A 13,547-nucleotide genomic window follows, 5' to 3' on the forward strand; every position below is an offset into this window, starting at 1 on the left:
AACGAGCAAACAGCGTATGATTATGATCCAGGCAGCATTACAGGTCAGAAGTCAGATTGGAGTTGGTTCCAGCAGTCCCCCACAGATGTCCTGTCACTGTTTACCATTGGCCATTTTGTTTGGACTATTCCTGCCTCACCCTTTCTTGTGCTGTGCTCTGTTAATAAACATCATCCTTGCTTATTCTGTATCTGGGTCCTCCCTCTCAGAACTCCTGACAGAAAGAAAGAAAGAAAGAAAGAAAGAAAGAAAGTCTTAGACTGTCTGGAATCATACCCTAAACAGTTAAATTACTTTAAGTTCTGTTTACAGCAGTGGACATCATGTATCCGAGAGTTTACCTAATGCTGCCTAACTTACTTAATTCTAACACAGCCATTCAGAAAAAAAGTAGAACATTTCTTTTGGATTAAGGTTGTCCCTCCAGAGAAAACAGGTCAGCGGCTAGAGTAGAAAACACTAACATAGACTTGTAGAGAAGTTCCTGACAAAAAAGGAATGTCAGCCCTTAGCTGAGCACCAATACTCAAACACTACCCACTTCCAAAGCTACGCCACATCTCCCGGTTCTTGGTCCTCCACCCTCAGTAGCTGCTGTTTCCTGTACCTCTTTGTCTAAGGGAAGTTCTAAAATAAGCATTGGAATAGCTGGATACACATCTCTTTCTCATCACTTTAGTGCTCCGCTCAACACTCTGGTTTTCTGGTTGTTTTTTGTAATTAGAGAAGAACTACACCATGGTTAGAAGGATTTCATTCTTCATCTGGTCTTGTATCCTCCTCCACTGGACAGGTGAAATAAACTTTTCCTTTATAGCATGCTGTAAAGATTAGTGGGTGTTGTGTAAAGTGCCTGGGTGGTTTTGAGTTTGATCGCTGTGATTTTTATATGATGATGTACATATGGTGTCTCTAAATGATGGTCTTTCTTTATAAAAGTTGCAAATGATTTGACATGGTATATAAAACAACTTTTTAGCTATTATAACATTTTGTACATGATACAAAGTTTGTTGTGCTAATGCTGAGCAGGGTTCATATTTAATATGTTTCACATTATTTATCCATGTTAAATTTAGTTTTAATTGATTTAATTTTAAAATTAATTTAATCTTAATCAAACCTTCTCACTTAATTACCCCCTTTAAATTAATCTGCATTTTATTTGTTAGACCTGAATCAGACATACTTTATTTTAATGCAGAAAATGTACTTTTACATATTTTTGTTCAGTGATGCATGCACAGAACTGTGACATAAGCATTAGACGATATTACTGAATCTAAATATGTATGGATTTGTATGCATACCATGCCAACCTAAAAGAAAACTGATTACTAGGGTGCTTCTTATTTCTAGTTTGTGCATCCTTGTTTCCTTTCTTTGTTGCATCTCAGCTCAACCCCCGTTAGCATGCGTGGGTAGGACGCGAGGAAAGAAAATGAGAATGCAGGAATTAAAGGAAATCTTGTTTGTTTATTGGAATATTCTTCTATATATCGCTAAGCCATCACTTCAAAGTATCATCAGCACTTAAGGGAACTGTCCTGAAGCATTTGAATTTTGGTCATTTAAGAAATTCATAATAAATGATAATAAAGCAAGATGCCCTCTTGAACTATGTTAGATGTATGGTTTATTTAAACAGCAAAGGTAAAGCATAAATTACAATTGTGACGTGTGAAGAGGGAGGAGAATTTATATGTGCATCAGAGTAAACAAGAAAGAATTTCCCATGCATCCTCGTGGTGCAATTAGAGAATTGAGATGTCCTTCAAGATGATTTCTTTGATCAGTTTCCGGGTCACATGCTGGAGGACAGAGCGGCAAAGAAAAGGAAGCATCAATTTGAGAATTTGAGAATTAAGCTAACTAAAAGTTAGAATCAGAGTGAAGCTGTGTAGGATATAAAGGGGTCATGACATGGATTTTTTAATTATTTTAATATGATCCTTAACCCTCTGAGGTCTGAGCTGTTTTCTGGGCCCAGGAGGTGTTCTGACATGCTCTTTGTGCTTATTTCTGTTACTTGTGACATTTTCATGGCTAAAGTCTGATTACACTGTATTCAGCACAAACTCTGCTACAATAATATATCAGCAGCATGTATGTAAAAGTTTGTAGTTTTGAGATAATGACATTTATGCATGGTTTGTGAAAATACAAAAAAAAATTCTCACTGAAATAAGGCCATGAAACCCATACTGATTATTTCTTCACAAGACTTTTGAAAATTGTATCACGTAGCCTAGAATATTTGCACCAAAACTATGTGAAAATCACCCTGACTGCTCATTCAGATAAGACAATATATTGATATTTCACACCTGAGAAAGACAAAGACCCTCCCCTAACGGCCCTATTAGGAGCTATCAGGCCCTATCATTCTGAGCAACCTTGCACAAAGAATGAGGAGATTTAAAAAAGAATGGCTTTTTGATTGTTTGGATTTATTTACAACACAACATAATCCAAAGATACAAAACAAATGACAAAAAAGCACTTATTGAAAACAATGATCCAAAGACAGAGACCTTTGTGCCATTCCTAAAAACATTGTATATACCTTTCATTTCCAAGGTGTTTGATTTTCACTTTACCATGTTCATGTACAGAGACTCATGTGAATGTTGAAGTCAGCAGGACTCAGTGGCATCTGGGCCCTGAAAAAAAAAAAAAAAGTGAACATACTGATATAAAGAGAAAGGCCTGCACGATTTTGGGAATAAATTTTAGATTTTTCTGGTTAAAATTGCTTTTTAAAATTCACAGAATACACACACACACACACACACACAAATGTTTCCAACAATATATAATATAATGAACACCAGGTTTGTTGTGCCTTGTAGGCATAGGGTATGCGCAGTGCTGCATAAAATAATAATAACAATAACCTATAGCAGCCTGTAAATCTTCCAAAAGATTTCAGTAACAACTAAGCTAGAGAAAAATATATTGATTATCATGTTACTTCAAATGTTTCCATTCGTTATGATGATATGAAATGAGATAATAGTAAAAACATGAAGCCGTTTGGTGCGTTTTGCTTTTCAAACGCTATCGCGTTCCAAAATATGATACATTCAAACGTGATCGCGCTGCAAAATATGAAACATTATGGTTACCATATAGATATCTACGTTTGAGCAGATATCCACAAACACAGTAACAGTAAACACGGGTCTAAATATTATAATATTCACCATATATCTAGCAACAGTTCAACTGCAATGTGAAATGTATGCAACAATAACAAACTAATATGTAAGAATTTCTTACCTTACATCTTTCTTGTCTTCAAATCGCGCTCTTCTTCTTCTGAGGTAAATCCAATGTAAGCTCACGGCGCGTCTTTCAAACTCAACGAAAAGCAGAGACTTGTGAAGTTTTTTCGTGCTTTGTTTTTGAGGTAACAAGCGCGTTCGCGTTCCATGTGGAGATTTGCATGTGAAACTCTTTTGCGCGCGTGGGCGTGGTCAAATTAAAACTAATGAGCAAGCGTTTGAGATACTGGACATCTTGTTGGTTTTATACAAATTACTTAAACAGAGAATATTTGTTTTCAGTTTGAATCCGATCATTTAAAAGTACACACTTAAATGTTTATAAAGGTATATGGCTCATAAATGTGTGACAAGTATTCGCTGAGTTTGGTTTCAGTTTATAGACGTGCTCAAGAAAAAAAAGTTCACCGCGACGGGGAGGCAGAAAGCACACCCTGTTTATTTTCTTTATTTTACAAAAAAGCACAATGTTTTGATTTGATTGTAAGTGGACACATACAAAAGTAGAAATATCACAGATTCTTTTTTTATATTTTTTCTGTATGACCATAAATGACGGAGTAATTTAAGTTTATTGTGCTACAATGTGACGAAAATCCAGCAAAACGCGCGGGCGCGTTTGTCGACCCCAGAGGGTTAAGGTTCCTTATGTATAACGGTAATAAAGTTTTTTTGCACAAAAAGAAAATATAAATATACTGTATATATGCAGAAAAGCGACTATTTTCAACCCTCATTCTGACCCTCTATCTGAAATTATCTGTTTTAAGGTGCGGCTCCTTGGGTACAGCCAAGCCTCTGTTTTAAAGCTACACTGTGTAATTTTTTAAGTTGATTCTTAGCAAAAAACACTTTGTTCTTTCAAAATGACATGTGCTCATTAATATGTAATTACTTCTACCAACTAATCAAGTATTCTCGTAAGCGTAGAATCTGCCATTTAGAATACACACAAGCGAGTCGCTCGAATGGCGGCAGCCATGTTGGGCCTCCATCTTGAAAATACATTAGCCAAAGAGGGACATACCTGGAAATTCAAGCTTCGCCTTTCGCGTTTTTACACTCAGTGGCACCGTGACGAATGCGAGGGGGAGATTACTCGCGACTGCCGGCAGATTTGAAATAATATGGCCACCGTAGGAGTTAAAACGCCCTCGGAATGGGAGGGGCTAGAAAGTAATATTCAGTTGGTAGTCATAAACAATTTCACCGCTAGATGGGAGAATCCCATCATACTCTCTTGAGAAGGTACTTATTTTGAATAAGTAATTTCTTCACGACCGCTAAAAAAGTATGTTCTATATAGTATGAATGTGTGTAGTATGAATGTAATCCGGACATACTACATTTGCCATTGTTACGACTACATATGTTGTCTAGGGTTGGAGAATGTAACATTTAATAGATAATACTATTTCCGGATAAATAAAGTACATTTAGTACAAAATTAGTTCCAATTTAGCAGACTTTTATGTATTTCAGTTTAGTATACCAAAAAGTACAATTGCAGGGTATTAATATTGTCTATTTGTAGTATACTTCGCATAAAATAAATGTATCTATATTTTATTTTTGGAATAAAGTTGGTAACCATGCCAGATCTAATATTAGGGTTTCACTTTATTTTGATGGTCCCTTTAACACATTCTGTTGACTATAAGTAACGTTGCACCTAAATGTCCACTGTTGACATGTAGTTGCAAAGTTACTTGTAGTCAGTAGAATACTGGAGGGCCTGCTTGAAGGGCCTGTGTCTATTTTTCACGCTATTTCTCTGCACATTCCTTGCGTTTCTTCTCCATCTCTCAGACTATTTTGACAGATACACACTAGCCGCGTTTCCACTGTCGGGCCAGTGCGAGCCAGGGCTTTAAACAGGCCGTGCCGGGCTAATAGCCTCGGGCTAATAGCACCGGGCCTGCATTTCCACTGTCGGGCCAGAAGCTCCACAGCGCTTCACTAAAACACGCCCGTAACACGCCTCTCTGGAACAACGTCACACTAACCCATCATTTCACCAACAAATGGAAGTTTTATCAGAAAACTAATCAGAAATCACTGGAAACAGTGTTGAAAACAAACATGATAAAAGCGGCCGTTTGCTGGCATTTTTGTTGTTTACTTGAATATTTAAACCCAAGCATCGATGTTTTACCACAGGTTTACAATAAAACGTGATACATTGATCATAATTAATTTATGTCAAAATTGAACATTAGTCACTCAGAAATAAATTACCGTTAGGTCTATTTCACAAAAGAAAGAGGACACACTTACTACTTCAGTCACGTCTGTTTATGTTTATCTGGTAGTTACAGGACATATTTACATCACATTTAGAAAGAATGATAATTTCTACAAATATAGGCTATGCCACCAAAAATACGACCTGAGGAGCTTTAGCACTCTCTCGACTCCCATACAGATATTTTCTGTCAGAGAAACAGAGGAAGCTCCCGGAAAAAAAGTTGCTTTATTTTATGATAGTCCGGTATAAAGAGACGAGACGTTAGCTACTGACAGATAAAATAAAAACATGACTGTGATAGCCTTTATGATTGGTCTGATTTCTTCAAGCGTTCACTATATTTTTTTTTTACTATGCGTATCTTCAAGCGTTTACTATGGTATGATTAGCGCGCATAGTCTTTTGCATCACAAACAGAAGGCATTCAAACATGAACGCGAGTTAAATTATTTTAAAAGTTTAATGCTGACAGAATCATCCGGCGCTGCCGTCTCCCGACGGTAAGCTCCGCCTCTGTTGGTAACCACTCCTCTAGCCCGAGCTGGCCCGCTTTGGCCCAAGGTATTCGATAGGCCAGAAATCCTGGCCGTTGGCCCCGAGTAAGCCCCGATCAAGCCCCGGAAGTGACAGTGGAAACGCGACTGGCCCTGGCACACACAATAAACTTAAAGTAATTTTGGCCGAAACCCCCTGTCTCCGTCTCCATTTCCTGCTCCCCTTCGCACCAGCAGCTACGTCACTCAAATCGATCTCTATGACAACGGTGCAAGCGCGCGCACACACACACACAGACAGACATGCACGCACCACAAACAGATCAGAGCTTACACGCAGGCAAACACGGCTTGGGTAACGCAGGAAAGCGCGTTCCTATAGTCTAGTAAAGTAGTGTAGTTACCGATATTTTTAGTGTAATGCGTTACTTTATTTTGTTACCCAAAAAAGTAACATAGTTACTGTAATCCGTTACTTTGTAACTCGTTACCCCCAACACTGCGTACCCCATAGGGCTTATTATTGGACCTCAAGGTACATATATGTACCTTTTTGAGGGTCAAAAAGGTACATATATTTTCCCAAGTATTAAAAGGTACATATATGTACCGTTTCTTTTAAAGGTTAAGGTACAATATCAAGAGACAGCCTCTGCTAAGCCAATTTTTTTTTGTAAAAGTTGTTGTTTAAAGGTTTTAATGATACCTTAATTATTTAAGGTAGATTTTAACTTATCACTATATTTGAGTAGCCTTGAAATAAAGGAAATACAAGTTTTGTAAGTCAATTTGTTGATATTAAATCATTAATTATCCAGCTGATGAAATTATGATATTATATTGATTATGTAAATGAAAAACAACACACATAAACACACAAATGGCTGATTCTCACTGTTATAGTGTATTTCATCAGAAACATTTTTGTATTGCATAGCCTGAGTACATTATCCCTAATTTACTGGGACGGGAACGGAGACTGCCAGCTCACTACTTTTGATTGGTGGAAAGATGTGTCAAATATAGTTTCTTCTAAAGGTTAAGGTACAATATTGTACCCTTGAGGGTACAGCCCCAGTGACAAGCCGTTGTACCCCTAAAGGTACAATTATGTACTTTATTTTCTGAGAGTGTAGCATAATAACAACACACAGAATAGGACACATGCTTATTCGTTAACTGTTTTATTTCCTATTTGGGCTTACATTTCCAAAGTAACCTCCCCAACACTATTTTGACGATACATCTTTAACCCTTAAACAGGCAAGAGTGGAAAATGATAAGCAAAAAATCATTTCATGTTATTTTTTTTATATCATCTGGACTTAAGTAAAACATATCCAAAAGAATTTTTTAAATATTTGATATATGGATTATAATATTTTGGATTTTATGAGTTGTGACTCCCAGTTCACATTGCCTGATTAGGGTATAAAAAAGAACCAAGTCATTAATCTGTTAACTGTTACTGGCTCACTTGCCACTGCATGTTTAAAACAATTAAATCCTATACTTAACCTGATCTTTGCATTACCATAAAAATGGTACTTTAAATTATTTTAGCGAGCTCCTCACCTAGTGGGTGGTGTCAGGTTTCTTATTACAAAATTTCCATTTTATTCCATTTTCTCATGGAAGTTTTGAAAACAATTTTGTGGGTTTTATCACTTTATCACAGAATCTGAAGAGTTTTCTGGTATCTGCTCTATAACTTGCATCCTCGTTTCTCTACTCATTCCTTCTACCGTAAAAGGAGCTAGGTGTGAAGCCCTGAAAGAAAATATCCAGTTAAAATTACTAAGATATAGTCACCTAGACATGCTAATATCAGTTTAACCTGTAAAATGTATAATTTGTAAAAAAAAATTTTTTTAAAAAATACCTCAAAATACAAAGATAGTCAAAATTAGGGTTAATCCTTTTTTTATACCCTAAATAGGCAACGTGACTCAGGAGTCACATATATTTCAAAACGTGCTAAATAACAACATGAACAACATATTAATTAATTTTCTTCTTCAGCACCTTAAGACAATGTTCACAATTAATGTTTGCAGTATTATTATTATTTTTCCAGAAGAAAAGTAAGTTTAATATATATTTACTTTCCTCAAAATCTGAATGACCTGCACCACCGGTAGCCATGTTGGATTTAGGTCAGGCTGACTAATTTATCACAAAACAATTGAAGCAAATCATGTGACCAGCATACTCAAGACAGACCAGGCTGTGATAAGTGATAAAAGGATTTGATGAAAAAATCGTTCTTATGCCCCAAAAAAGACAATAAAAACTATGTAACTCGCGGTTCACGTTGCCTGTTTAATTCCAGTTAGAAACAAGGTTAAGTATTTAGGCTTTTATATTGTGAAAAACCTAATAGCAAAACATAATTTGAACTTCTCTGATAAAATGATAAAAACAAAAACCTACTTGATATTTGGCTTCAGAGAGATCTTTCCATGTATGGCAGAGTTATGGGGTTTTCCCATTTTGTATATCCAGCTCTCTCTCTCTCTCTCTCTCTGTGTGTGTGTGTTTGTTAATGACAAAGCTATAAAGGATATCAAAATGTGTTTAGACTTTATTTGGAAAAATAAACCCTACACATTAAAAAATGGTGTACTTTCCTGTGCCATAAAATTAATATTAATGTTCAACATTATTACTGATTTGACTGCACTGACACTATTGGATAAGAACTCAACTTAGCTGTATAAAAACATCACTGTTTTCTGAAAAGCTGCTTTATAGCTGATGTGAACTAATTTCAAAATGTATGTACACAGTTATTGAACTGAAATGATTTCAACTAAATATAAGGACTGATTACTATTGTCTTTTTAGAGCTGCTTAACAGCAAAATGGAATTCTGTTTCCATTATAGTATCGTTATTTTCCTGTTTATCACTGTAAAGCTGCTGAATTTATGTCCCGTAGACCGGTCCATGCAATTACGATTGTAAGCAGTATCAGTAATGTCAAAATAACAACCTAACCTAAAACATCTTACCGCGCCCCTGCTACAGAGCATGTTGCTGTGATCGCATCTTTAAAGGGACTTTGTTTTGCACGCAGTGGCCACAGAATCATCACTCATGTGAATGTGCACAAAAGTTTTATTTAACTAAATCACAAACTAGTCTAAACAAACGCATACATACAGTCATGCATACATGGGTAAAATGGTAAGTGAATGAATTAAACCAAAACAGAAACAGGAGAATGAAGCTATGGAAATGGAAGAGTCAGGTAACCACCCAAAACATCAATTTCTTAATTTAAAGCACTTTGGCAACAAGGGGTCTACAGCTTACACTAAGCATCTGTTTAGTTGATTAATGGTTTGATAGTTCAATGGCAGTGAAGATGCATTCAGGTTCTTCCAGGATTAGTGAAGAATGGCGAACTTCAATCTGACTTGGTTGTTATTGGGAGAGTGTTCTCTCCCAGGTGGAAAGTTGCAACATTGCTTATTGTACTTTGTTTCACCAGCGCAGGGAGGTCCCGCGATGTTGCAGTCGGACCGGATGTCTCCAGCCTTTTCCACACAAACAGCAACAAGAAGAGCGCAGAGCCAAGGTCACTGGGGTTAGAGGCCCTTTTACCTTTTGCAGTCACACCTCTCAAATTGGCTTGACCAATAACAATGGGTATAATTTTAGGCTATGTGTCTGTTTCAATTGGAAATGCAGTTGAAAACAAACTCTCCATACATTCCTTTGGGCCATAAAATCAGTCTTATCTCTGTTTCCATGATAACCAGGGGCCTGTTCTGCTTTTTGGGGGTTGTTCACACACACCTAGGCACATAGTTGTGTTGTTGGGTGAGGGGGTCTGTTGAATTATTCATTAAATATAACAAATAATTGTGTGTCTGATTGGTCCAGCCGCTACAATTTTATCTGAATTTGATGCTTCTGGGAATATTCTAACCTATGAGAGATTTATCAGTCTCTATGGCTTCCCAGTTCCATTAAAGGAATATAATACCTTGATGGACCCTTTTCACAGACTGTGATGCCGTGTTTTAACGGTCATCAGCATCAGAAATCCTGCAAAGTTTTTTATATTTTCATTTTTTAAAAATGTATGTACATGTATAACATTACTTTGTATCACCTTTGCATCAGATTACAAAAAAAACTAGGGTAACACTTAAGAATACTGTTCCTTTATTAATGAATAACTACACAGGAACAAATGAGTAACGCACTATTAACATTCTAGTAACTACTATTAACTAACAAGAAACTCTGATTAACAAATGAGTAAGTAATAGCGCTCATTTGAATGTGGTATAGTTCACTATTATCTAATCAGTAGCTACAATTTTTTTCATACCTCCCAGAGAACTACTATACAGGTTTATAATTAACATGAATAATGCATAATAAAAGGTAACGGTAAAAGTAATGACTCAAGTGTTACTACATCCTTCTAAAGGAATTACTAATTATTTGGATTAGTATTCTAAAGTGAAAAACATGATAACTGCCTAATATTGACTGGCTATTAAGCCAAGTCATTGTAAGCTTTTGAGGTTTTTGTAAGATTTTGAATTGTAATTTCTTCCAATGGATTTGGTAATACTTTAGTCATTACTAGTGTGTTCCCATGATCTTCACTTTAGAATACTGATCCAAAAAATTTGTAGTTCCTTTTGAAAGATGTAGTAACACTTGAGTCATTAGCTACTCCAAAATCTTACAAAAACCTCAAAAGCTTACAATGACTTCAGTCAATATTAGGTACAGTAGTTATCATGTTTTTTACTTTAGAATACTGATTCTAAGTATACCGTTTTCCTAAACCCATCCACACTGAAAAGTCGTAAAATGCTAAATTCACTCTACTGCGCATGCGTAAAACCTCACAAAAGCTCACTGAGATAATACAGATGGAAAAATAAATAATAAAGTTATTGCACAATTCTTCTGGCAGGATAATTTTATTAAGCAAAATATCTCACTATTCACTGATGCATCCAGGTCGCACTCAGTCACCATATGTTTGGTCTAAAACGCAACTGCTCTCATGTATTGCCGCAGGACAGCAAATGTGAGTAAATTTTCTGTCATCTTTGCAGGACAGTGATATGAAGAGTTTGCAAAGTAACATATTTTAGCAACAGCGTGAAAGTGAATAGCACATAACAGGCGCAATACCAGTATAACTTAAATAGCCTATTGGTACAATATGCGTCCCATGACTAAACTTACATCATTGTTTTTAAATTATTAAAAGTCACCTGATGTTTAGTAAGGGGACTCAGGAGAATGTTATGCATTCTGCTTTAGGTGGCATTGATCTCTTTGGATGTGTTAAAAAAAAAAAAAAAAAAAAAAAACATTTAGTCCTGGGGCTGTCTGCATAAACATAGCCATTATGTTAAGAGAGTGTCTTAAGTTCTAGTATGACCCACTGGCAGTTAGCCAGGGGCAGTCAGTCTTACTTTTCGGTTTCAAATTAGGCCAATCTATGTTTTTATGTAACTGATTTAAAAAAGCTATGAACAGTCTTAAAGAAAAAATTTGATGTCTAACTTTGTAAGTCTAGTCTTAGCGGTTTATGCAACCAGCCCCTGGTCTGCTTAGCTTTCACATTGGCATTTTAACACCGAACCTAAAGGCATAGGGATATGTTCAAAACCTGATTGGTTGGCTTTTGTTACGTATATTTCATGATGGAACTTACCAAACATCCAAAACAATGCTGTGTGCTGAGATAAACGCGCTTGTTGTATGTGCATAGCCTACACATGATAGTATTTTGACCAGCTAAGAACTCGCAAAGAGCTTATAAAATGTGTAAAGGAGTCAAAACAGCGGCAGTAATCCCTCCGTCACACATACAAACAAAGATCTGCTGTGAGGAGACGCAGTTCTGATACCTATACTGAACTGTGGTGGGCAAAATCATGACTATGACGAGAAAAAACAGGTATGCTTGAGCATTCTGTCCTTTTTAGGGTCGCATCTTGTGACATCATGTCCCGTCTTTGGTCCGTGTTGTGTTCACATTTCATTCGAACCGCACCAGATTTCGATCTGGACCTAGACCCATCTTTCCAGCGGTCTCAGTCCGCTTGTTTGGTGCGCACCAGGGTTCGGATGGTAGCGTTCACACTGATTCAAATGAATCGATTTAACAAAGCAATCACTCCAGGGTTTGTTTTAATCGAACCAAACATACCAAGTGTGAACACACCCTTAGAATGGAAATGTAGTGAGCATAGTTGCAAAAAAATAAAAGAAAGATTAAATTCTACTGGGGTTCCTTTGTGATGAATGTAGATGTAGAAGTGCATGGCTTCTACCAGACAATTTTGTTTTTCTGATGACAAGTTCACACTGCACAATTTTAGCCCCAATCCTCACTCGCCGACAGATTTTGTGAAATCGCAGACAAATGTCTGAAATCGGAGGCAAATTTGTGCACGTTCGTGCGAGTGACAGTCACGCAGTGTGCATTATCAAAGACGCGATCTGAGAGAATCAACGATGCGTCGCAGACACCCCTGAGATATTTGGCATGCTAAATTTCTGGACCTGTCTGCAATACAATATCCTACTGTGTGAAATGTGTTCTGACTAAAAATTACATCGGTGATGACCTACAGCCAATGAGAGAGCAAGTTACAGGGCAACAGGAAGTTCAGGGAGGAGTTATAGACCAGAATATCAGCAAGCATGGCTTCGATCCCAAAAAAGGCTCCTTCTCTGTCTATTTGGACACAAGAAAATGAAGGAAAGTTTAGTCGAACTTTGGCAGGAGCACCCATGTCTATTTGTTGTTTCAATAATAACAATTCCAGTCTCGCTCGAGAATTCCCATCTCGTGTGATCTTGCTTTTTTTCTTTATGACTTCTCGCGTGTTTGGTTGCGGACCAGGCAGAGTTGTCTGTGATTCTTCCTTTTGTAAAGTCATGCAATCTGTAAGCCCCTGTCGCTGATCCATCATGCAATGTGCACACAGCAGCAACTGAATGCTACCCCAGATAGTCGTGCAGTGTGAAAAGAACAGTGATCTGACGACTTTGAAAATCGTGCAATGTGCAAATTTTGTCATGTTATGTTTAAATAAGTTTCATAAGAAATGTTAGGTAATAATGCAGGGTCCAGGGTAAAGATGAGAAGGCACGTTTTAAAGTTGAGACACTCACACACAGATATATAACACTAAAACTTTTTTTTATTATAAAATGTATATTTATTTGAAACAGTTATGTTAACAGCAATAATAAGAAATTCCTGTCGTAAGAACAGCTATTCAGCTGATGGACACGGTGCTGCGTTGTCATGGGAACATCCCAGGTGAAAATAATGAGGAAATTACGTTGTCTTTCGTTGCTCCCTTCACCAAGTGCGTTCCAAACAGCTACATGATGGCTCTGCCCTTCGAAGGGAGTAGGGCATAGGGATGTTCAAGAGCAATAAGCATGTCCCAGCCGGGTTCGTCACTTATTGGGATCCCCTGGAAACATTTCCATTGTGGTCTGTGCTATTTGCAGCGCG

At 37.0% G+C, this 13,547-nt stretch overlaps 1 protein-coding gene across 8 annotated transcripts in view; it reads left to right on the forward strand.

Moving 5' to 3' along the window:
- The first annotated feature begins 535 nt into the window (after nucleotides 1–535).
- The window catches only part of LOC311078686 (uncharacterized protein), a 43,339-nt gene continuing 30,327 nt past the window's right edge, over nucleotides 536–13,547 (forward strand). For 2 of the 8 annotated variants that reach the window (XM_084107657.1, XM_084107659.1), the window contains exons 1-2: nucleotides 536–793; nucleotides 9,525–9,611. In XM_084107657.1, the coding sequence (XP_083963783.1) occupies nucleotides 739–793; nucleotides 9,525–9,611 (142 nt within the window). In that variant the 5' untranslated portion in view covers nucleotides 536–738. Of the gene's footprint in view, nucleotides 794–9,524; nucleotides 9,621–13,547 lie in introns of all 8 variants that reach the window. The other 6 variants (XM_084107656.1, XM_084107658.1, XM_084107662.1 and 3 more) reach the window with 4 other exon arrangements.

Source organism: Abramis brama, assembly GCF_963993115.1.
Source record: "Abramis brama genome assembly, chromosome: 3".
Classification (NCBI taxonomy): domain Eukaryota; kingdom Metazoa; phylum Chordata; class Actinopteri; order Cypriniformes; family Leuciscidae; genus Abramis; species Abramis brama.